Genomic DNA, 24861 nt, shown 5'->3' with positions numbered 1-24861 from the left:
GGCCAAGCAGCAGAGGGGAATGGGGCCCACAGCAGTCCCCAGTGCAGGGAGATACCATAGAGAAAAAAAACATCAGAAAGTCACTCCTCTCCAGGCCAGGCAGTCAGAAGAGAAAAAACGTTACAGTGGCTTCAATTCAGCGGAAACATGGCCATCTCCCAACAAGCCCAGCACCCATATGAGGAAGGCCCATGAAGAGTCCTTCGCCCCCAAGGAGCGTGAAGAGGCCCGGACAGCAAGACGGAACTGTGGGGCCAACCCAGTGGAAATCTCACAAACTCAATAGATCTTAAGTTAAGAAGTCGTCCATAAGGAAGTAAAAGAACTGGCCAAAAGAGAAGTTTGTAATTTATGTGAAAAGAAAAAAAAAAAAAAAAAAGCGCAAAGTTTCCTTTTTATGTGTTCGTTTGTTTGAGACAGAGTCTCACTCTGTCGCCCAGGCTGGAGTGCAGTTGCAGCACGATCCCAGCTCACTGCAACCTCTGTCTCCTGGATTCAAGCGATTCTCCTGCCTCAGCCTCCCGAGTAGCTGGGATTATAGGCACACGCCACCACTTCCAGCTAATTTTTGTATTTAGTAGAGACAGGGTTTCACCATGTTGGCCAGGCTGGTCTCAAAATCCTGACCTCAAGTCATCCACCCACCTTGGCCTCCCAAAGTGCTGGGATTACAGGCGTAAGCCACTGTGCCCAGCCCTTACGTTGTAATTTTTCTTTAAGACACCTAATAAAATGTTGCATTGCAGAGGAACAGCGACAATTTTGTCTGTCACCACGAACCTCCACTTTTAGGTACAAGGGAAGGAGGAGCAGAGACATGAAGACGAGAAACTAAGATTGGTTGGGCCCAGCCGAGGGGCCCTGTGCCAGGTGGGGAGGCACCTCTTGGGGGCAGGCGAGGCACAGGGACGGGCACTTGACATGACTGGCGTTACAGGGTGGCATTACAGCACACCCGGACATCTTCTCTGAGTTACAGAAAGTGACCTGTAATGTTGTCTGTTCTTCAGCATGCAAGAGGTGAGGCTCAGACATCTGGGTTCTTAGCTTTTGTCAAAGAATGCTCTTTTCTGTTATTGCATACTAAATATTGATTATATTATCAAGAATTTACATTGCACAGTGTGCCAGCTTGAGGAGGCCTTCCTGACTGGGTGAGATGCCCTGAACTCCAAGTGCCCACTTGAACGGGGTCAGCCTGGGTCCCTGAGCGCAGCACAGGACAGGGCACACAGCTTGCCCAGAAAATGCCATCTGCCTGTCAGGCAAGAGGATGGTCTGACTCCTTTCCTCTCTTATATCCATAGAGATCTATTTTATTTCTTAGTTAAATCACAGTGAATTTCAAAGGGGATTGGAGGCAGCTTTTTGTGTCAATATTATTCAAATTAGAAAAGTCTAGAAAAAGGAATAATTTTTATTTTAAATGATTGAAAATAAAAATATATTAATTAATGCTATTTTTGAAACCTACATTTTCCTTAAGTGGCTAGAAGTAAACACTAGGAGAGCTCAGAAATATATGTGCTGGGAAGGTAGAGGGAGGAGGAAATGCAGTTAAAGGCAGCCACAAAGGCACAACTCGGTCCTGCCTTCTTGGGAAACAAGGCTAAAGGGATCAGAGAGGATGCTGTGTCAAACAGCACTCATTTATGTAATAATTTGGTCATTTTTATATGAAATTTACATCCAGAGTGATGGATGAACAGTGTGTTATGGAAAGCTAATAAAAGTAGGCCACATACTTTATTCTCTAGGGTTCTGATGATAAAAGGATAGAAGTTGGAAGGAAGCAGCAGAAGGAGGGATGGCATTTTTCTTAGGTTGCCCATCTCAGATGGTGGCTGACTCACCTTTTCTTCATAATAGACCCAAAGCATAGTCAATTTGAGATTGAGTCCCTTGGCACCTTGGCAGGTCCCTGAACCTCTCTTTCTGAGGCATTGGTTAAATAAAATTTATGTGTTTTAATAGACTAGACAACCTGGAGACAGAGTTTCTATTTTGACAATGAAAACTAAGACACCAGCTTTGTTCTTGCCAGCAGGGATGGCCATCCACTGCCCCACACTTCCCTCAAAGGTGAGGCCCCAGAAATGTGTAAAAAAGGACTGAAGGTTTTTTCCTCAAGAAATGGTTTCAAATATGTTGAGATTCCCAGATAAATGGATCCAAGATTTGTTACATAGAACATGGTAGAAAATCTTTCGGCTTAGAAAAGTCTAAATGCAGATATACTCAGTAGGATTCATGTAACACGTTGGTTAAAGAACCTTAATTTGACTCCTGCCTACCATGTGGGTTTTTTGTGATGTTTGAATGAACTTGCCCCTTTTATAAGCTGAGCAGAGTGTTTCTGCCACACATACCCTCAGGAGAGGTGACATAATTTGTTGGTTGGGGCTTCTTTTATAATTTGCAAAATAGGAATAATAATATCCACACTGCAGGGGGCATGTGGATTAAATAAGGAGGTAGATAAATATTATCTATTTGAACTCTGCAGAATGTCAAAACCCAACTACCATTATTTGGTTTGCAAATATCAGTGTTGAGCTGTACTATCTGATAGTAAATTAGCCAATAGTGTAATATTTTAGACTACTCCTAAAGTCCATGACAGTGGCATAGAGGAGGAATCCTGTTTAACTATTTGCTTAGAAACAAAAAAAGCACATTAAAATAAAATGAAACTTCAGTTTCAGGGTAGCTGAACTGATTCTAAGCACCGTCAGCCAAAGCCAGCATTGTGGCTCCAGAGAAAAACTGACCACCCTATCCAAATTGAATCCTCACCCCAGCATGCAAGCGTCTGTCCCTGTCCCTGTGGAATTTCACTTAGTCCAGTCCTGGTTCATGCACCGCATCCATGACTGCTGTTGATAGGCTTTCTGATCCATAGTAAGGAAACAGCAATATTCACATGTGGCAAAGAAATTCACTCCATACCATTGCTGACACCCCCATTTAAACACAGGAAAGATGCCACAACTCGGTAGACAATTGTGTTTTTAATGCATGAGAGAAGGACAACAAGGTGAGCAGAGAAATTTACTCCAAAGGAAGTGGAGTTAAGTTAGGAAATGGAACAAAACTTTAAAATAAATACTTTTAGTCATTGCCTCAGAAAATTCAGTAGATCATCACATACATAAAATAAGGGCAAGCTATTATTGAAAAACAAATAAGCATCAAAACATTCTTGGAAATTAAATACACATCTTTAGAAATGTGCACATTTAGACACATTCAGGTAAAAATTTTAAAACTCCACAGATAAAATTGTACTAGCTTCTAGAGAGGGGTTATGTATAGCTGTAAACAAATCGTGAGAACATATGCCTTCTCATCTGTGATACAAGATGCTAGAAAACAGAGGAGCTGAGAAGACAGTCTTCAAGAAGGATTTTCATCTGAACCTTCCTTTGGTTTAGCCATATACTGGTATTCAAGGATGAGAATTAAATGGAGCCAGCCTTCAGACACAAGAGAGCTTTGAGAGTATACCCTCCTAAGTTAGATTATACTAAAGTATATAATCCAAACAATGGAAAATAAATCTAGGAAAGGGAAAGACATGTATGTAGCTGTCCAATTTAATATGTAATATAAAGTAAAGGCTCCTATAATAGAAATACCATAATGTTACATAGATATATGTGCAAAATCAAGGAAATTTAGACATTTATTAGACAGGACTCCTCAGTTCTCAGAAATATGTCTTGACCAGTTATGCACAATTGGGTTTTGTGGCGATTTTTAGCTCACATAACTGGCACTTCCAAGAGACTCATCTTTATTATGGGCATGGTTGGGTCCAGGAGCTGAAACATTGTCTTAGAAGTATGTTCTTCTCCAATCTGCGGATAAGTTCTTCCCTGTGCTGGTTAAAATGGCAGCCTTTTATCCAAAACTTATAACCAATCCATTTATTCCAGCCCAATTGGACCATCTTCCTGAATACCCAAGGTGCTGAGAAGGACTTTGATTGGTCCAGCATGTGACACATACTCACCTTTGGACATAACATTGTCCTAGGGGAATAGTTAGGGGCAGATAGTCTCACCCAGATATGATAAATTGGTTACCTGCAAGAGGGCAGAATTCTTTTAACACAAACAGAGTGAGAGTGGTGGGCAGAGAAAAACAACAGCTGTTTATTATATGTTTTTAAAAGAACAGCAATTGGAACACAGCTGCGTCCTACAGTGGAATAACTTGGAACTTTCTCTGCCCAGGGACTCTAATAGGCACGTTAGGATTCTAGGACTAGAGTTTGATTCAGATAGTGAAGAAATAGGAGCTGACTGATACCAACAATACATCACTTGACTCTTAAGAGAATCCAGGTCTAATGTTAGATCCATAAATGTTTTTCAAACCTTCATTATCTTGCCTTCTTGAAAAGATAAAAATGTGTATGTGTATATTGCAGTGTTCTGGAGTCAACTGATTACCTTCATCATGGAATGTCTTTGAGGAGCCCAGGTCTGTGGCATTTTTGACTAGGACCTTAATATAAAATGTTAGGAAATGGTGCCCATCAAACTAAAGAGGCTGTGATTTTGACAAGGAATGAACAGGCAAACTTCACTTGGAGGAAACTGTGCCTAGGGAATCAGTTAGAGAGAGGGGAACGAAGTTTGAGGTGCATACTCAGAGCAGAATCTATATAATGCTGGTGGCAGAGGGTCTCTCAAAGGCGAATCCTAAACCCAGCGCCTCCAAACCATGGCTCCTGAACATTTGCACCCTGTGTATGCACACAGACACTAGGGATTCCAACCACTCAACAGTATTTGATGTTTCCCATGCAGCCTGGCATTTATCTGCTTTTTCCCATCTTTTGACCCAACTGTCCTCTGCCTGCCAAAATCATGCTTGTGTTCAGATGCAGTCCAATGGTCACTTTCCTGTCTCCTCTAATTAAAATGAGCAACCACTTCTATATTCCTGTGGTATTGTCCATGAATCCCACCATCTCAACTCTTAAATTAACTGAAATGTATTGTGTACATTGGTGGGTTTAAACTAGGGTATACATTCTTCTGGGAGAACACCAGGACTCTCCAAGGGAATCCACTTCCAAATGTTATACCTCCACATGTATTCTTTCCTGGAATTCACGTGCCTGAGAATTCACCCGTGACCAGCATCATTCCAAGTCTTTTTCCCCAATGCCAGTTTTACAGATACCTGCCTTCTCCCTCATAAAAGACAAACATACCCCTCACCTATCAGGAAACTCACTGGGCTGCACTTTCCTGAGATGGGCAAGCCTTATTCCCGACCTCATACAAGAGAACAAATGGAAATATTAGTATAAGATCGAGCAGATAAATAACTTTAATGAGTTGGTAGCGAATCTTTTTGAACATCAGGTGGTTTCCCAATTTTTCTTTGCAACCAAATTGACGAAGGATCTAATTGAGTTATCAGATTATAGATCATTAAGAATAATTTTTGTGACAGACTAATTAAGTGATTATTGACATATGTTAGAGGAAAAGTTTTAAAAACCTAATGGAATGATGTAACTATAACAAAAGTCCCTTAATTTACCTTCGTATGTGACAAGCTTTGCCTAGTGCTCATATCTGTAAGATGAAAAATAGACTTGAATTTATGCCAAACCCTGCCTCATGCTAGCAGTAAGTAATCCAGTCATTTTTAAGGAATTAATTGGAAAAGCCTCACTCACTTATGAAATGCATTTCCAAATGATATTTTACCTTTTTGCTTAACAAATGTCAAAGTTTCTAGAACATTTGTATAATTTTGGTTTGCTGTTTTCCATTAGCACAAGGATAACAGTATAAAAAGGAATTTAATACAACTGCCTTATGGTTAGGGGAAATAAAAATTACATTTTAAGTTATATACATATTTTATACAAAGAGGCTTGATGAATGAAAAAAAAAAAAACTCAAGCATAAAGTACATTCAATTAGGATGAGATTTGTTAGGTAGTGAAATGGAAATAAGTTCAAGGAAGAAGAGACATGCTCTAAAACGCTGCCTATTAAAGGAAGAACTCATTGACTCATTTTTACGTGGAGGGGGCTGGGCATGAAAATACTATGATATCCAGATTCCTTTGTTTATATTTTTAAATGGCAAAATATTTATTTATAAAATATTAATACTTATAACACAATTAAAATGTATATCTCTTGCAACCAACTAAATTTGTGATGGAAATTTTCAGATATCAGTGAAAAATGGAAGGAGATGCATGATTGTTCAAAATTACTTGGAGGGATATGCAAAAAAAAATTTCCATTTATTTATTTATTTTTAAGATGGAGTCTTGCTCTGTTGCCCAGGCTGGAGTTCAGTGGTGAGATCTTGGCTCACTGCGGCCTCCGCCTCCCATCTTCAAGCGATTCTCTGCCTCAACCTCCCGAGTAGCTGGGACTACAGGTGCCCCCCACCACACCTGTCTAATTTTTGTATTTTTAGTAGAGATGGGGTTTTGCCATGTTGGCCAGGCTGGTCTCAAACTCCTGGCCTCAGTGATCTGCCCACCTCAGCCTCCCAAAATGCTGGGATTACAGGTATGAGCCGCTGCATGCGCCCCCCCACCCATCCCAAATTATTGAAATGCTTTATGTCAGTTTGTATCACTAGTTCAGAAGCACTTCACGTTATTTTTCCCTTTCTTCCAAGTGCTTAAAACATGGAGAACAAAGCACAGGTTAAGATGAAGTGCAGCATTGCTTATTGGTTGTGAGTGGCTGTGGAACCCACAGGCAGCGGTGTGAGGTGGCGAGGTAGCTTTTCTTTCTTTGAAACATTTTCTCTGGGCCATGTACATTTGGTGAAACTGGCTCTTGAGAAATCTTCTTAATGAACCACAAAAAAGCAATACCATAGGACACAAGATCTTTAATTTGCATTTAACAAAACAATAAAAACGAATCCACTCCAAAATTACTTGGAAGATGCTTGTATTTAGTGATGGAATTATCTTTGCTGACTCTGTAAAAGAAAAACTAGTACTGAACTGAGAATAATTGTGTTCAACTTGAGGAACTACTAGCCCTAAGTTAGCATTTTCTTCTTTATGCTTGAGCTGAAGAATTTACCAAAGCTCATTCAGAGATATGTAATGGCCTCTGATTATATAATTTAGGTGGAGGACAATAGAAGGGTTACTATTCCTTACTTAGACTCTGGCTATTCATTTAGAAGAGAATTAAATCATGAATTTATATTAGGCTTCTGCTAAAGACAAAGTAAGTGTGTTTTTTCACATTTGCAAAAATCCTGCAGTAATAACTTTTTAGTTCAAAAAGGTTGTTCGTGCCTTAAGAGAATAGCAAAGCTGCCAGTGCATTCATTAACTCAAAAATAATGACTTACCCTCTCAGGGACGACAGAATATAGCAGAAAGGACAAAGCCAATGTTGTATTCCTTTTAAAGATTCCTAATTAGTCACTGGTCAGTTGTAAAAATGGGTGTTTACATCCTATATGTTGATTTGGCTTTTCAAAGACTGCAGTTCTACTCTAGAAGGGATTTTAGAGCCCGTCAGAACCAACTGCTTATTTTACAGAAAGGGGAAAGGGGATTGTTCAGAGTGCAATTTGGGCTCTTAATTCAGCCTGCCTCCTGCTGCCCCTGGGTTTCAGGCTGGGGTCCCTGGACTGCTGGCTCTAGGCAAGCCCCTCAGGGGCTGGAGAGAGGGTGGGAAATGGGACACACACAGGATCTGGAGGACAGGACCTGGGCCCCCAACCTCGATGCAGCCCAAGCAGCTCCACGTTTTCCTTTTATGTTCTGAGTTTCCGTTTAGCATTGATGAAGAAAAAAAAAAATAAAAAAGTCTCCTGCACCATTATCTCATTCAGAAATTGTCAAAACATGTTACAGTTAATGGGGTTAATCATCGGAACCAGCCAAAGGAAGAAAAGAGATGTGGGGTAGGGGCAGGATGAGTGAGATGGGCGTGTCTGATTCCAAACAAAAGATGCCCAGGACAAAGCAGACCTTGGAAAGGAGTGATCAGAAATTGCCTGAAAACTCACGCCAACCCAGGTTGGGGCTTCACAGAAATATCTCCCCTTCTCTTCAAATCTGTGCTCTTTCTGACAGCTCACCAGGAAGCTTCTCCAGGAAGTTCCCCACGCAGCCACCATCACCCTCCTCAAAGCCTTTGCAGGTGCTCCCCCTTGGCCGCAGCCTGCCCCACCCTATACTCCAAGCAGTTGCCAGAATCACTGTGGGGAGGTCTGCCCAGTCGGGTCCTACCCCTTTGGCAGAAGGCCTTGCACCCATGTTTCCTCTCCTCCCAGCATTTAGACAGTTGTCTTTTCAATTCCTGTGCCACTCTTCTCCCTGGACGCAGGTAAACCTCCTGAGAGCAGAGCCCCCCCTACCTGCTTCTGCACCAATGGCATGAATGGTGTCACAGGGCTGTGGCCAGGCCACACGGGCCATGGGAAGATTATCCACACGGAGAGCAGGAGAGTTGGCCTGGGCAAAAGGGGAGCTCTGGTAATAGCACTCGCATTAGTCATTTTGTAAATGGTTTAACACATGTGTGCACTGAATATGTGACCTCTCACTCCATGTTGATTTAAGGCTTTGCAGGTGGCTTAATTTAGACCACAGGCTCTCAACTTTTTTTTTCTTTTGCCTCAAAACTTCTGAGGAATATATATGTATGACCAGACAAGCATTCCTGATTTTTATAACTGGCTAGAGAAGGGGTGGAGCAGGGTTAGAGTCCCTCTGCCCTGCAATGTGTTCTGTGCTTCCAGAGGGCATGTACCAGGTGCTCTGAAGGCCCCCTCCAAGGGGCCTGGCAGCAGAGGGCTAGCAGGGGCACATTTGTTCAGGCCACCTCACACCTGAGTGATAATCCCTGGAGAGGGAAGAGGGTAAGCCAGGCTAAACCAGCATTTGCGTGGCCCCTACTGTGTGCCACCACCTCACTCAGTCTGGGTTGCCACACTCTGCCTATGGGAGCACACCAAGTGTTGGTGTGACCATACAGCATTGTCATTCTTTGTGTACGTGTCTGTCCCTTCAGAAGCTGTGAGTGCCAGAGAGCCCACATGTTTGGATTGGAAATCTGTGTCCCCAGGCCCTGTCATGGGGCCCTTCACATTCAGGCACCCACTCAGCAATAGGGACCCTGTGGGCAGCAGCATTACCTTACTCCGTTAGGGTGTGAATCCAGGCCTCTGTGACCTGAGAGTTTTGTTCTTGTCATACTTTTTATATACAACATAGACAGAAAAAAAGTGCTGGTTTTATTGTTCAGTGATGGCGGCAAAAGGGAAGGCAAGAGAGGAGTGAGGGGAAACAGGGAGCTACTGTGACATTTCTTCTCAATATTTGTCTTGAATTAAGAGTCTGGCCACAAAAGCTGGGGAGAGAACTAGAAGAGCGAGGTTGCAGCAGACCAGCATCACTGCATTCAGCATATCTCCTCGTGCGTTTGCGCTGTTCTAAACTATTCCTTTTTTTTTTTTTTTTTTCATTCTATTCTTTACTTTGGAGCTCTTTAGTGAAATGTATATTCTTTTAAACTTTTGTTCTTTCATTTGTTTTATTGTTTGGAATCTCAAACCAACACCTGATGGGATTTTATTTTGGTTTTGTTGATTATAAGTTGTTAGTCTCCTGTCTAGTTAAAATATTGGTGATGTTGAGTGCAATTGTGATGTCACTTCACTCTCAGTGCATGATTTTGTGGAGTGAGCATTCCTAGAGGAGTCTTAATTCACTTTGGGCATCCAGTGACTATTAAGGGGAAGAATGACTTTAAAACAAAATACACTGGGACTGCAACAAAACACAGTCCTTGTTTCCTGGACTGTCATAAATAGTGCTTAGATCATATATCCTGAAGTGTCTTGAAGTTTAAAATCTGTTTTTATTAAAAAACAGTAACAACTCTAATATACATCGGGCTAGAGTTGTGTGTTTTTGTCCTTCAAATTTCATCTCTATGCGTAGAGCCTTCTGTGATTTTAGGGAATCTAGAAGCTCAGGAAGAGAAAAATAATGACCTCCCATTCCTTACACTTAATGTATGGCTATCTACGAATAGCTAGGTAGTTGTGCAGAATGTCCATAGTGCTACCCATCATTAGTATTAGTGCTTGACAGAACCTGGCTTGGAGAGCGAGTTGCCGCTCTGTGCATCTCACCAAACTGCTGCAGCAAATCACATTTAGTGCGTAGGAGCCAGGTAACCGCAACCACAGAAAGTGGCCTCACATGTAAAAATTAAGGGAGAGCCAAAAGCTGGGGAGTAGGGCCATGAATCTTCTAGGCTAGATTTCAAATATGAAATACACGTGAGATGTTTTCAAACTGATATTTATGTCTGCTTATTTATATTTCCAAAAACTCTAATTGTTGTTAATGTTTTTCTAAAGATCTCACATTAAACAAATTCCATTAAACCAAAGGTCAGACTAGAAACAATTGTATTCAACATGTCATTAGTTTGAATTTTTAAATGTGCTTGCCCATAGCCATAGAGAGGAGACCAATATAAAAGGCTAATTAATCAAATACTGATTTTTAAGGGAAAATTTTGCTCTCAATCTTACACGAATGACTCCCTCTGAGTTAAAATGTTTCAGGAGTATTCAGCAGTATTTGAATGAGGGTCTTCCTTTATTTTGAGCACCCTGAATCTGAAATTTTAGAGTGGGGCCAACACACTGATGTCACACTTGTTAGGCAGTGTGGACCCCGGAATGGTTTGGGCTGACCTGTCCTTACCGTTTCTTGTCCAGTAAGCCTGCCCCTGGGGTCTGGCAGCCACTGCAGCCCGGATGGAGTCCCACAGGTGCTGTCAGAGGCGGAGGAGACCGTGTCCGTTGGCAGCTGTTTTGCGTCGGAGGACACGACCGAGGACTCGGGAGTGATGAGTTCCCCCTCAGACATCGTCTCTCTGGACTCGCAGCAGGACAGCATGAAATACAAAGACAAGTGGGCCACGGACCAGGAAGACTGCAGTGACCAGGACCTCGCTGGAACCCCAGACCTGGGTCCCCAGAAGAGCCCTTTGTGGGAGAAGAATGGCTTTGAGAACTCACATCTGAGGTGAGTCATGGGAAGGACGGGTGGGGACGGAAGTCACAGCCATATCTGTGTCTCTAAAGAGTGTCTTTTGTCACGGGATCCAACACGTGCTATCACAATCTGCGCTGCACCAGGGCCCCGACCCTGATTCACGGCAGCTGCTCTCAGGCATGTCTCTGTGCTGTCTGTACATCTGCAGTAACTTACAAAGACTGTGTAAGAGTGACTTGTTTGCTTTGGCACCATACCCTTAAGTATATTTTTCTACTCAACATCGTGTTTGTAAGATTTATCCATGATGATATCTGTGTTGTTCATTCATTTATTTACCCATTTTCCTGATAATGAGCACTTAGATTGTTCTAGTTTTTGAGGGCTAGAAACAATGAACAAGAAACATACGTCTCTATTTACATGTAGAGACTTTTCTAGAAGAGGAAACTGACAGGAAAGAGACTCATCTTCAGCTTTATGGGATACCTGAAATGCTCATGCAGTTGGCAGGCCCCCCAGTGTTTGCAAGGTCCCCTTGTTGCACACCGATGCCAGTATTTAAGATCAGTAGACATGTTGAGCTTTGCCAGCGTGTAGGCATAGATGGCTTCTCATGTAGCTTTCATTTACAGTTCTCTGATTAGGAAGGATGAGCATCTTGTCATTTGTTCATTAGCAATTTGGGTCTTGTATTAATTGCCTTTTCATAGCCTTTGCCCTTTTAAAAAACATGCTACATTTGGCCTGGCATGGTGGCTCATGCCCATAACCCCAGCATTTTGAGAGGCTGAAACAGGAGGATTGCTTGAGTCCAGGAGTTGAAGACCAGCATGGTCAATATAGTGAGACCTTTTCTCTACAAAAAAAATTTAAAAATTAGCTGAGCGTGGTAGCACGTGCCTGTAGTCCCAGCTACTCTGGAGGCTGAGATGGGAGGATCACTTGAGCCCAGGAGGTGAAGGTTGCAGTGAGTTGAGATTGTACCACTGCACTCCAGCCTGGGCAGTAGAGCAAGACTCTGTCTCAAAAAAAATTGAATTAAATTAAAAATTGTTATGTTTACTTTTTTTGATTATTAAATTCTCCTTTGTCAGTTATTCGCACATGGAACATTTCTAAGTCTGTGGCTCGAACTTACCTGTGTTTTCTTTTCTTGTACAATGATTGTCTTCACATTTTAGTATTCATTTTTCCTTTTTCTCTCAGATGTATATAATCTTTGCCTATTTAAGAGATCCTTCCTGTACCCTAAAAGACTAAAGATAGCCTGAATTTCTTGTAAAACTGCATTCTCACATTTGGGCTCTCCTATACATGGGGTTTATTTTTGGGTGTGATGTGAAGAAGGATCTGTTTTTTCCCACTGATTCCTATCCCCGCTGTGGTCAGACATCAAGTGTCCATGTGCACGTTGTTCTGTTCCAGCGCTCTTTCCGTAGCACTGGTGTATTTGTCCATCTCTGTACCAATATCACACTGTCAGGATTCCTTTCTTTATTCTTATATAGAAAGGCATGTTGATTCTCTTCAGCCCAGCAATGTTTTTCATCTTTTAGATAACTTCAAGAACGCATCAAATAAATACTATGGAAATGTTAACAGAAAGAAGGTAAAATGGGCTGGATGCCGTGGCTCAAGCCTATAATCCTAGCACTTTGGGAGGCTCAGGTGGGTGGATCACCTGAGGTCAGGAGTTCAAGACCCACCTGGCCAACATGGTGAAACCCCATCTCTACTAAAAATACAAAAATTGGCTGAGTGTGGTGGTGCTTGCCTGTAGTCTCAGCTACTCGGGAGGCTGAGGCAAGAGAATTGCTTGAACTCTGGAGGCAGAGGTTGCGGTGAGCCGAGATCGCGCCATTGCACTCCTGTCTGGGTGACAGAGTGAGTCTCCGTCCCAGAAAAAGAAAAAAAAAAGGAAATAAGGTAAAATGATTTAAAGAAATAGTTCATAAGCCAGTCACCAAAATGAATGAATGCTTTTATAATATGTTTTTTGGGTTTTGTTCCAACCCTATTCATATGAACACACAAATCTGTATCTGGTTAGTGTAATTGTCTTATCAGTAATACTTTATATATCTTTGTACCTAACAGTTTGTCATGACCAGTTCCCCATGTTGTTATACACACTCCCTAATAACGTTGAAGTATAGCTCTTCAATTCTAAGGGTGACTCCAAGACCAAGTTTATATTTCATCAGAAAGGAAATTTGAAGGCAGCAATTGGTTCCTTCCTGCCTACCCCACACAAGATGCATTTTGCTGAGGTTGGCCTGTGTTGTTTACATCTGTGAGAACAGAGGAAAATTATGGCATTTTCCTTTTAGTCATTCAACATAAAGAAAAATCACTTTCTACTATAATCTCTACGTCTTTTCTGCAGTTTGCATGGGGATTGCACAGGTTTGCATTCCACATCTGAAACTAATCAGACATGCATTACTGTGCACCCTGAGGGATGCTGCGCATAGGACTCATTGTTTGCTTTGCTGGTGCTGACCGTTGATATAAAATCTTGCTGATTTCTATCCAAATAATGAGGGTTCATATTGACTATGGCCACAGCCAGGATAATCACTGAGTCTTTGGAACCTGATGCTTTATGCAAACAGGGAACACGGCATGTTTTCCTGCCCTCATCTCTGGGGTGCCACTGAATTTGAGAGTACTGTGGTGGGGAGGGAGGGAGTTTGGGAATCTGATAGACCTACAATGGAATCTCACCACCACTAACTAGCTGTTTGGCCTTTAAGAGTCCACTTAATTTTGCCAAGCATTACCTTTTGATCATGCACAGTGCGGATATGCCACCTATCTATCAGAGTTGTCATGAGCCTGTGAAAAGCCCAGCACAGATGATACCATGCACGTTGCATATATAATAAGTAGTACCCATTGTCAGAACTATTGCCCTTAGTTTAGGAAACGGGGGCACCATTGAATTGCCCTGGATAATCACTTTCCTTCACCCGGTTGTGGTCAGCTCATCAGTCAGATGAGGATGAAGATGCTGTCTGAGCCCCTTAGCCCTGGCTGTGATGCTGGGTTATTTGCCCAAGAGTTGGGATTGACTCTGCCCTTGCATGGAATGACTCTAGTCTTTTTGTTTTTTGTTTTTGGAGGGTAGGGGGGATTTCATAGAATGAATCTAGTTTTTTGGGCACCATTTTGAGGTTTTTTGGGTTTTTTTACAGGAATTATCTCAACTGACAAATTAGACATATTCAGAGATTTCAGCATGGTATATCACATTTTTTCCCAAATACATGATTTTCAATAAATTTCAGGATTACTTCAAAGCGGTGCCTCCCATGCAATGCAAGGGTTGCAAATATGGATGCCTTAGAGGCAAGGCAGTGGTTAGGCAAGGTTGAGGGAGGCTCAGCAGATGAGAGACCACAGGCAGTGTGGAAAACACATGCTTTCTCTAAAGAGAGCAGCCCTGCTCCCTCTGTCCAACTGTCACCCTGTGGGTTACAGACCCAGTGTGGCCAGTTTTTGAAGAGAAGCCAGAAATCTGGATTTTTATGTAACGTCTCCCAAATTGTAAATGTTGGCAACCAATTCAAGCACTCAGGGTGAAACGGAACACATATGCAAGTTGGATGTGGCCTGTTCCCAGACTTACACCCTTCTAAAGACTGAAGGCTGCATCGATTGTTCCACTTCTTTTTGGGACAAACAAGATTACTTTCCTTGCCTATTCGCCAACTTTGGAATATAGTTGCAGCTACTCAGGTATTTCCTGTGCTTAAAAAATATCGATTCACACATAAAGTTGGGAATGAAGAGAGAATCTGCCTCTTTTGATGAAAATAGTGTGTTCCAGGGACAGGCTCGGCATTCACATCTGGAGTGAACCCCGTCGAAAGCCAAGGCAGCACAGGGGTGGCAAAGGCAGGGCTGGCGGGGACTGCCCCGGCAGCAGAACTCAGGTGTGGCCCGATGGAGCAGACCGGTCGGGTGGTCACGATCCCTACAGTGAGGACCCATGCCTCGGGGCTGACAGCCCAGACTCAAGGTGAGCTCGTGAGAGCACAGAAACCACCACTGTTCACAGGGGTGTGGCCCTCACCTCGGCCACCTGCACAGAAGAACCCTATGAGAACACTAAACAGCAGCATCCATGTTCAGACTCTGGCGGTCAAGAGAAACAACAGCAAAGAGGAGGTTTTCTGACAGGCAGTGTGAGCAAAAGCCTGGCAGAGCGTCCCTAGTTGGCACCTCAAGCTCCTCTTTCATTGTGCCCTGAAACACATACCCAACCTTGATCAAGAGGAGGCTGCCCAGAGAGGGCATGACCACCATTCCCGGTGCCCTGTGCCTGATCCCCGAGCCCAACCTCCTGGCCCTACCCTGGATGACTCCCATACCTGGTTTCTGCAACTTATCCTGAGCCGCCCATTTGTGCTCCCAGAACCCGTGTTCATCTTACATGGCAAACGATGAAGATGTCGGACATGGCTGTGACATGAGCCCTCTCCATCCCCTCTGAATGCCAGGCCTTAGGGGCTCAGGCAAAGCCGAAGTCACCTTCTGTCTGGCTGGCAAGGCCAGGCCTCTAGGCTGGGAGTGGAGTTGGATAGATTGTGAAGCTGTCCCTGATAGCCCCAGACATCTTCAGCCTGCAGAAAGTCTCTGCTGTAGTCCCAGTCATCAGGAAAACGAGGATTGCTCATGGTTTATCAACTTGGCCAAAGTGGTGTCTTCTGTTGCCACCCCTCTGTTATTTGGGTATTCACTAAACACTGGGAACAGCCTTAAGACCCTTCATCACCTGGGAAGACCCAAGTGTGTAAGGTCTACATCGCTATGTTCTAGTTTTCTTAGCTATTTCTCCTTTCTCTGCACCCTACGAAGGTCAAAATCATCTAGACTCCTTTGGCTAGGGATGCCTGGGTTCACACATTGACAAGCTGGAGGCAAACACCATTTCCTCAAGAGCTCTGCCACCTGTCCAAGGAGAGAGCCATATTGGGCTGGCCACAGCTAAAAACTGTCCTGGTTCAGTGGCATCTTCACTGCTTGGGTTGTATGCAGTTGTATTTAGGGGCTCGACTGGCCTCGCTGCTGCTGCAGCCCTTGCTTCATACGTGGCAGCATTGGTGGGCTCCATTTGGTGTCCTTGGAGCCAAGGCATTAAATTGAAGAGTCTAAGGAATACCATGCTTCTAAGAAGAGCAAGTGTGAATGCTTGGTAATAATTGGAATATGTTGCGCGTTGGCTCATGCCTGTACTCCCAGCACTTTGGGAGGCTGAGGCAGGCGGATCACCTAAGGTCAGGAGTTCAAGACCAGCCTGGCCAATGTGGTGAAACCCCATCTCTACTAAAATTACAAAAAATAGCCAAGCATGCTGGCGGATGCCTGTAATCCCAGCCACTAGGGAGGCTGAGGCAAGAGAATCACTTGAACCCAGGAGGCAGAGGTTGCAGTGAGCTGAGATCACACCACTGCACTCCAGCCTGGGTGACAAGAATAAAACTCCATCTCAAAAAATAATAATAATAATTGGAATATATTATATGTGCTGCTGCAATTTGAAAAGAATGTGTTTTTCACGTCATTTGATTGTATCCGATTATAATTTTTCACTGCAAAATAAATCTCAGTTGAAATTTGACCTTGTAAAGGGAAAATCAGACTCCCAGAGTCTTCCTCTCAACATAGTACAGCCAATGAAGAAACTCCCTCAGCCCAAAAGCTGAACAGGAATAACAGAAATGTGGTGGTTGCATTTCATTCTGGGGACACCTGGGCATGGCCCTCAGGGAAGGTCCTGTGTGCCTCACACATAGCTCTGCCATGGACTACATGGACCCACAGACTCTTATAACAGGCATCTGTCCCTTATGTATGACCCCAGCCAATGCTCCTAATACTTAAAGAGTCACTTAATGTGAAGATTGAAGAGTCTGCATTTAGACTGCTTAGGGAAGGAACTGCCCATGGCTGGCAGTGGTTTGCCCAGTGGCTTCACCTCTTGGTTCAGTTTCCTGGTCAGTAAAATTGAGATATGCACTACCTCCCCTTACAATAGTGCCTGATACATTGCTAGCCTTCAACGATTGGTACCTGGTGTTATTGTTGCAGGTATTGTTATGTACAACTGACTGAGGAAGGGGAGAAATTTGATTTGTTAGGTAATCTTTGTAACTTGTATCTAGCTCTGATCATCTTCCTCTTTATTTATAACGTGTTTGAAAAAGATAAATAGACACATATATATGTGTGCATGCATATGTGTGCATGTATTTGTGTATATATATATGTGTGTATGTATTTGTGTGTATATATATATGTGTATATACATGAGAGAGAGGGAGAAACAGAGAGAGAGATGGATGGGGAAATAGAGGAGACTGTTATCTCCTCCTACCTGCAGGGAAGGAACCGTGGAACTAGCACTGATTATAAACTCTTGAATTCTGAAAGCAACCTTGCTGTAATCAGGCAATATCTAACTGTGTATAATTATTGTGAAAATCTGAGTTCTAGGGTTCCTTTTGGGAACATCAATTCCACAGGAATGCTGTGAGGAGTGAAAGAGAGAGATTGAATAAGTGGGTGTCGGGCTTTTTTTTTTCTTTTTTTTTTTAAACGGTAAGGCCAAACTGTAATCATGTGCAGAGCCACCAAAGGTAGAGAGCGTAGCTTCTCCAGTTGAAGGGAGCCTACCTGGAGTGCCTGATGTCCCATTTCAGCCTGGAAGCCTGTACATTCCTTCTCAGCCCCCACTTTTCGGTGCATGCTGGGGATGATGGCTGCAGAAGCGCTTTATGAGGAGCTGTGCCATTACCTGCAGGCTTGTGGCTATAAGGAGCCTTATGGGACTGAGGGCCTGTGGTGAGAGGTGCAGAGGGACCCAGATCACACCAACCAACCTCTGAAACCTGGTGGGTGCAGAAACTTTGTGACACAAGAGCATTTAGAAACATTTGGCACCACCTAGAACCTTGAAACTTCATTGTTGACTGAAAGGTGAGTATGCAGCTCATGACTATGTGAGAGTGCATAGATTATGTGCAAATATTATGCCTTTTATTTTTTTTTGAGATGGAGTCTCACTCTGTCACCCAGGCTATAGTGCAGTGGTGTGATCTTGGCTCACTGCATCCTCCCCCTCCTGGGTTCAGGCGATTCTCCTGCTCCAGCTTCCCAAGTAGCTGGGATTACAGGTGCATGCCACCATGCTAATTTTTGTACTTTTAGTAAAGACGGGGTTTATCCCTGTTGGCTAGACTGGTCTCAGACTCCTGACCTGAAGAGATCTGCCCACTTTGGCCTCCCAAAATGCTGCGATTACAGGCATGAGCCACTGCACCAAGCTACTATGCCATTTTATACACAGGAGTTGAGCATCCACAGAATTTGGTATCTATGGGGGATCCTAGAACCAATCCCCCTTTCCTCAGATACAGAGAGAGTTGCATAACAACTTTGTGACTACTGGATCATTTAGAAACATTTTCTACACTCCAGACCCCTTCTAGAACCCTGAAACTTTGTCACTGCATTTACAAAGGACTGTTTAAAACACGTGTGAGACCTTGGAGAGCTGCACCGTCCAGTATGTGTGTGGCTGCTGAGTACTTGCCAAGTGTCTGATCCAAATTGACATGTGCTGTAAGTGTAAAATATACATCAAATCTGGTACAGAAATAAAATAATTTTATATTAATTATTTGCAGAAATCACTAGAGTATTAAAATTAATTCTACCTATTTCTTTATACATTTTAAATATTTTTTTTTTTTTTTTTTGAGACGGAGTCTCACTGTGTTGCCCAGGCTGGAGTTCAGTGGCCGGATCTCAGCTCACTGCAAGCTCTGCCTCCCGGGTTTACGCCACTCTCCTGCCTCAGCCTCCCGAGTAGCTGGGACTACAGGCACCCACCACCTCGCCCAGCTAGTTTTTTTGTATTTTTTAGTAGAGACAGGGTTTCACTGTATTAGCCAGGATAGTCTCGATCTCCTGACCTCGTGATCCGCCCGTCTCGGCCTCCCAAAGTGCTGGGATTACAGGCTTGAGCCACCATGCCCGGCCCATTTTAAATATTATTATAAAAAGATTTGAAATTATACATGTGGCTTATGTTGTATTGGGCACCATTGTTCCAGGACTCTGAAGCTTTGGTAATACAGGAACATTTACAAATGGAGAGGGGAGGTTAAGCACATATGACTATCATCAACTGCATATTTTCCCAGGCTTCTTGCCTTTAGTTTATCAAGTAATCATTTTGAAATCACAGGGGTTGGTTTGGTTGTCATTAGCAAATTGGATTGCTACCTAAAAGCAACGTCTTTCTCCTCTCAGACTTGTTTTTATTTCATTAATTCTGCCATTGTACTAAATTGCTTAAGGAAACTCTTCTAGCCTCATCAAAAAGAAAAAGTGACCTCATGTGCGATGAACCCATCTTGTACATTTCAGATTGGTCAGATTCAGCCCATTCTCACTCATAGCAAATGAAAACAACAAATCAAAAAGCGATTTTGGCTCCTGGCACTAACTGAATGTGACTGCCCCTAGTTCTTGTTTTTGCTGGAGGCTGAGGTGTGAATGCAGAGGCTCAGCAAGCCCTGCACACACCCAGCTGGGTGGATCGGTCAGCCTGCCACCCTCCGACCACCCCAAGAGGCTGGGCCCGAGGACGCAGGTCCACTTCTTGGGCAGACTCGGGTTTGAAACTTGCCGGTGCTGAGCCGTATTCCCCATATCACATGCCGTAATAGTCTAAACACTCATGTTCCCTGCAGAGTCCCCAACTCTGTGTAAGAAAATAACTCTGCAATACTTAGTCAACACATGCAGCCTGGTATCAAAATGTCTGCCCTGTGTTTGTTTGCATTTTATTTTCTTGGTCTTAAGCCAGAACAAACTGTCAATAAGGAACGTGTCTAAAGATTGGGGTATGTGTTGTGGGGAAAGGAAGCCCGGGAAGAAAGCATCTGGGCAGGTTTACTTTAAGCTAACAGAGGCTGATGTTTCTTGCTGACTGCTAACTCTTCAGGGCCACATACCTAGGGCTCCCCTGCTAAGCCCACACAGAGCTGGCCTCCAAGCCCAGTGACTAAGGGCATAAATCTGGTGATTTTGCAAAGAGAGAGGAATGTTTATAATCCATTAGTAACCCTTTGGAGAGAAGTAGATGGGAGCTAGTAAGGAAGGAAAATACTGCTGTCTCTCCCTCCTGCTTTTTTACACTGGAAAATAAAATCACTACATTGCCATTGGCTCTGGCTTTTGCTAGATAATCCATTCATACATGCTCAGAACACAGCCGCCCTGTATTGCATCAAGAGAAGAGCAGGCTGCTCCTCTTTCTTCTCTCAGAGATGCCAAGAGCTTGGCAGCCTCAGGAGAAACACTAAACAACGTCCTTGGCTGCCTGGTGGCCAGACCTTCCCTCACTCCACAGTGCACACAGGCTGAAAGCTCCTAGCTCATGTCCACTCTTTCTTTTCAGGGCAAGCAGGGCCCCAAGGAGCCAGCCCCACACTGAAGTGTCGGGGAGCAAAGCTGGAGCAGAGGTGGGATGCAAGGTACCAGCAGAGCCTGGAACCAAGCAGCAGCATCCAGGGCAACCCCTAGAGTGTCAAGTGAGGCCGATGGCGGGAGGGAGCTGGACAGGAAAGAACACAGGGATGAAGGACTAGGGCTGAGCACAGGGTCCCCAGACTCCAGAAAGGCAGCTGTAACTGGTGGATAGGGGAGAAACCAGCTGAGAAGCAGCTCCAAGCGCCTGGAACTGGGATCCTGCTGTTTCTAAAGGGCAGGGAGCCCAGAGCCTGGGAGGAGGAAGGTGTTGAAGGGCTGAGACTGTTCAGACCTTGTGCATCCTCTCTGTTACAGTTTCAGGCTGACAGCCACACACTAGGATTGCTAGGCACTCAGTAATAAAATAAAAGTACTTAACTGTGTGCAGTGTAAGGAGAATGCAAACTCTTTTGCAGGAAAGAATTCTTGTTCACTAAAGGACAAAATTGTCCTTTTAAATTTTGCTGGCTAAAAATTTGCTCTATCACTCAAGCTGCTTTGAACTCAACCAAGCACAGTTCTAAAGAAAAAAGGCAAAATATTCATCCTAATTCAACCTTTTCCTTAAGTCACGCTGGTTGGTTTCTTGTCTAGATTTCTGTCTCCCCCTTGTCCAAAGGTATTTGCTATTTTTATATTATCACAATGTTTCTATATATGTGTGTGCTGATTTCTTCACATAACATGCTAACATAAGCATGGATCTGTGTTTCTACATAGACTTGATGATCATCATATTTACTGATTTTAATGCCCTTTGAAATGTATATGTAATAATTTAGGTAACTGCCTACTGCTGGACATTCTAGAATTCTAACATGAACATTGTTGTATTTGTATTTTTCCTTCTATTGGGTTTCCTTAAGGTATATTATTAAAAGAGAGATTAATGGGCCAAAGTTCTTACAAAGATAAAGTGATTTTTGTTTGTGTGTTTTTTGATATATATTTCCACATTGCTTTCCAGTTAAAACCTGTAGCAACAAGTGTGGGTCTCTCAGATTTCATCACATCTTCAACAGCTTGGGGTGGGTTTTGTTTTGTTTTGTTTTGCTATTTTGCAAAATGGTAGAATCAGTGGAGTTTTTATCTTACATTTTTTTTTGAATTCTTATTGATAGCATTATGTGATATCATTATGTTCCATTCTCATAGTGAGTGACGTGGTCAAGCATACTTTAAAATAAAGGCAAACACTTTGAAGTAAAAGTATGTCTGTAATTTTGTTTGGCTGGGCTTTAAGCATCCTAAACTAAGAGCAAGCATTTAAAAAGTTTTCCATCTTTCCAAGCATTTAAATCTATTTTCCATTTCAGATTGCTCTTTTATATAGCAATTTCCATTTTTCTCTGCCATATATTTTGTTAAAAATTTAAATATATTTAAACCATCACATTTCATGAAAGAGAAAAGCACAACTTTAGTAAAGTGCATTCAAATAATTAAAGTCCGTGGCAAAAGTAATAGGGAAGACAGTCATGCACCTCTTGTGGTCCTTATTAATGGGTCCACATGCACACACATCTCCAACCAGCCCCCTTTGTGTAGCTTGTCAGAGGACATTAGCTGAGTCTAATCTGGAAGCCACTTCCTGGCTCCCAAATGGACATAGTCACCAAATAAGAAAGACTCATTTATCAGAATAAAAACTTTGCTACGTGAGGGTTGTGCAAAGCTTATTTCATGCATCATTATCTGGGCCTGATTAGCAATGATGGAAATTGGTCCTCAATTTTTAACAATCAGCGGAAAACAAACCTTCAGCTTTCACTGAAGATAGACAATTGCCATAGACATGTCTCTGTATTTTCTGCACAATAGGAAAATAGAGGCAAGAGCCCTTGCAAAGACAGTTTTTAAATTGTTTTGGCAGCAGTTGTCTCACAGATGCCATTGTCCCTGTGACGCAAATAAAGCCAGATCCGGCTCTCTGAGCAGACGGGTTGACATCTTCCTGGCTGCCCCGTGCCACAGGGGCCACATTATTATGTGTTGTGGCCCCAGATGCAGCTGGTCGTTCCTGGGCTTTGGGGCAGGAGGCCTGGTTCTGGATGCCCGTGTGACCTGGGCAGCTCTGTAGTCTCTCTGTACATAGTTTCATCTCTGTACAACAGTGACAGCAACACTACCTACCTGAAAAACTGTCTGTGAGGGTTCTAATAAGATAATTGGTGCAAAAGAGCTGTGTTCAGGGGCTGGCACAAAGGCATGCGGCAGGCCTCACGCTGCTAGGAGCTTCTTCCTGTTGAGTCTGAGAGGGGACCTTGGGAAGGAGCTTGCAGGGTCAAGGGTGGAGCGGTTATTCCTGTTACTGTTGCTGTGAGGTTTTTTGGCCATCCTCATTGTCTTTATGTCCCAGTTCAAGATCCCAGGGAGTACAGCTCTTCAATGGGCATTATCAAGCCCCCAAGCCCTGCCCCTCCAAGTGGCATTATCAGGCTCCCTGTCACCCACCCAGGGTAGAAATTAAGCCAAAGTAAACATAGAGTCTGTAAAAGTCATTTATAGTTGGGGAGTGAAATTTCTCGTTTTCTGAGTATGGCAGGTTGGGCCACTGCTAGGGTGGACACAAATGGAGGCTGAGCTTATGAAGTTGGTGGGACTTCTGGGAACCCTCCTCCATGCAGCCCTGCACAACCCTCCCCACGGGCCTCCTAACAGCAGGCAGATCCTGCGCCAGAGGTATGTAGCCTTTATCACTGGGACCTCAAACAATGCTGCACTCAAATCCCCAAGTGCCGAGGAACAGCCAGGCTGTGCAGTGTCGAGGTGAGGTGGACCAGCCCCCAGCCACGTGCACATACTTGGCCTCCAGATGGCTTCACTCCTTCTTGCCAGGTGCCAGGTGCAGGGAACTTGCTGTAGTGCAAGGCAGAGATGCAAGCAAATCCTGGATCACATGAACCCGTCTTTTGTGCAGTGGAATTAAAACTTTGACTTCACTCTGCAGAGTGAATGAAAGCTGTGTGTGGTTTGGTTACTTTTAACACTTTGGGGCCACACACACACCATATATCACATGCATACCACATGCAAGACATATACTCCACACATGCACACATGGCACCTGCATCCCACACACACCTGAGCACGGGGGACACACACACCCATGAACAATCTGCGTCTCCATAGTTCTGAGGACAGCAGCAGTACAGTGAGTATGTGACTGCTTGAATTTGAGTATGAGCTGTTCTATCCTCAGATATTCCTGGAAAGGAGTACATAAAATCAACAGTAAGAGAAATGAGTGCTCCTTTCTCTTTGGTCTTCCCCAGAACTGAAAAAGCTGCCACAGCCTCAAATGATGAAGAAGACCTATTAATTACTGGGCAGTTCCATAAAACCCTTGCAGAACTTGATGAAGACCTGGAAGGTAAGAACCACCTGATCTACTACTTTGATATTATGCTGCCTGAAAGTAGGTGCCAACAGTAACTTCCTCTGAGCATACTTTGATGTATCTGTGTGAGGAAACGGCCTTCAAAAGGAATTCCAGGCCAGTTTGGTGAAAGCCTGGATGTGAGGCACACACAGTTTTCCAGTAGACTGCTTTTTATCTGGGCCGCCAAGCAGTACCTGGAAACATCCAGACAGCTGCTTACAGTGTGCTCTGAATAATACTAATTCTGCGCATTAAAAAGTATGCTGCACATGCTAAAGAATAAAAAGGGTGATGCAAAAGATAAACAGATTTCCTCATTAAGACTTCTCTTGATTTGCTAATATATGGCATCTCAATGAGAAATAGCCTTTTGACCACAATGAAGCCATTTATAATGGAGCATCTCATGGCACTGCTATTATATTGATATATTTTGGGGAAATAATACTGGAAGGCCAAAGCAGATGGCAAATAATTGCAGTAAACAGCTAGGGAATCTTTCAAACAAAGCAGCTATGTTATTTTCTCCAAGGCATATGTTGAAAATAAACAAAAAATTAGATATTTATCATGCCTTAAAAAGAGAGAGAAGATAACAGACTGCAAAACTGACGAGTTGTTTTTGTCTGACTCACTTTTCAGTTTCCTGTCCTGAGAATGTATAGCTGACAGAGCTAAAAATCTGAATCAGCCATAGTGTGTCCCGCAGGTTCTGACCCCATGACCGTTGCATCGTTTGGTGCTTGGAAGAGCAATGGTAATTCTGAGATACTCAAGACTTAGTCATCTGCTTCCTTAAGAAGTTAAAGCTAGAACCCGTGGTCCTCTGGATTCTGTTGTGCTTCTAGTGGACATGAGAAACATGGAGGTCAAAACCCAAAACTCACTT

At 43.4% G+C, this 24861-nt stretch overlaps 1 protein-coding gene across 1 annotated transcript in view; it reads left to right on the top strand.

The window, feature by feature from the left end:
- The window catches only part of COBL (cordon-bleu WH2 repeat protein), a 299738-nt gene that overhangs the window by 260125 nt on the left and 14752 nt on the right, over positions 1-24861 (top strand). The window contains 2 exon segments of the mRNA XM_031665428.1: positions 10762-11071; positions 23866-23963. Of these exon segments, the coding sequence (XP_031521288.1) occupies positions 10762-11071; positions 23866-23963 (408 nt within the window).

This window comes from Papio anubis, chromosome 4, assembly GCF_008728515.1.
Source record: "Papio anubis isolate 15944 chromosome 4, Panubis1.0, whole genome shotgun sequence".
In the NCBI taxonomy this organism is placed as follows: Eukaryota; Metazoa; Chordata; class Mammalia; order Primates; family Cercopithecidae; genus Papio; species Papio anubis.
This window is presented reverse-complemented; position numbering and strand designations above follow the sequence as displayed.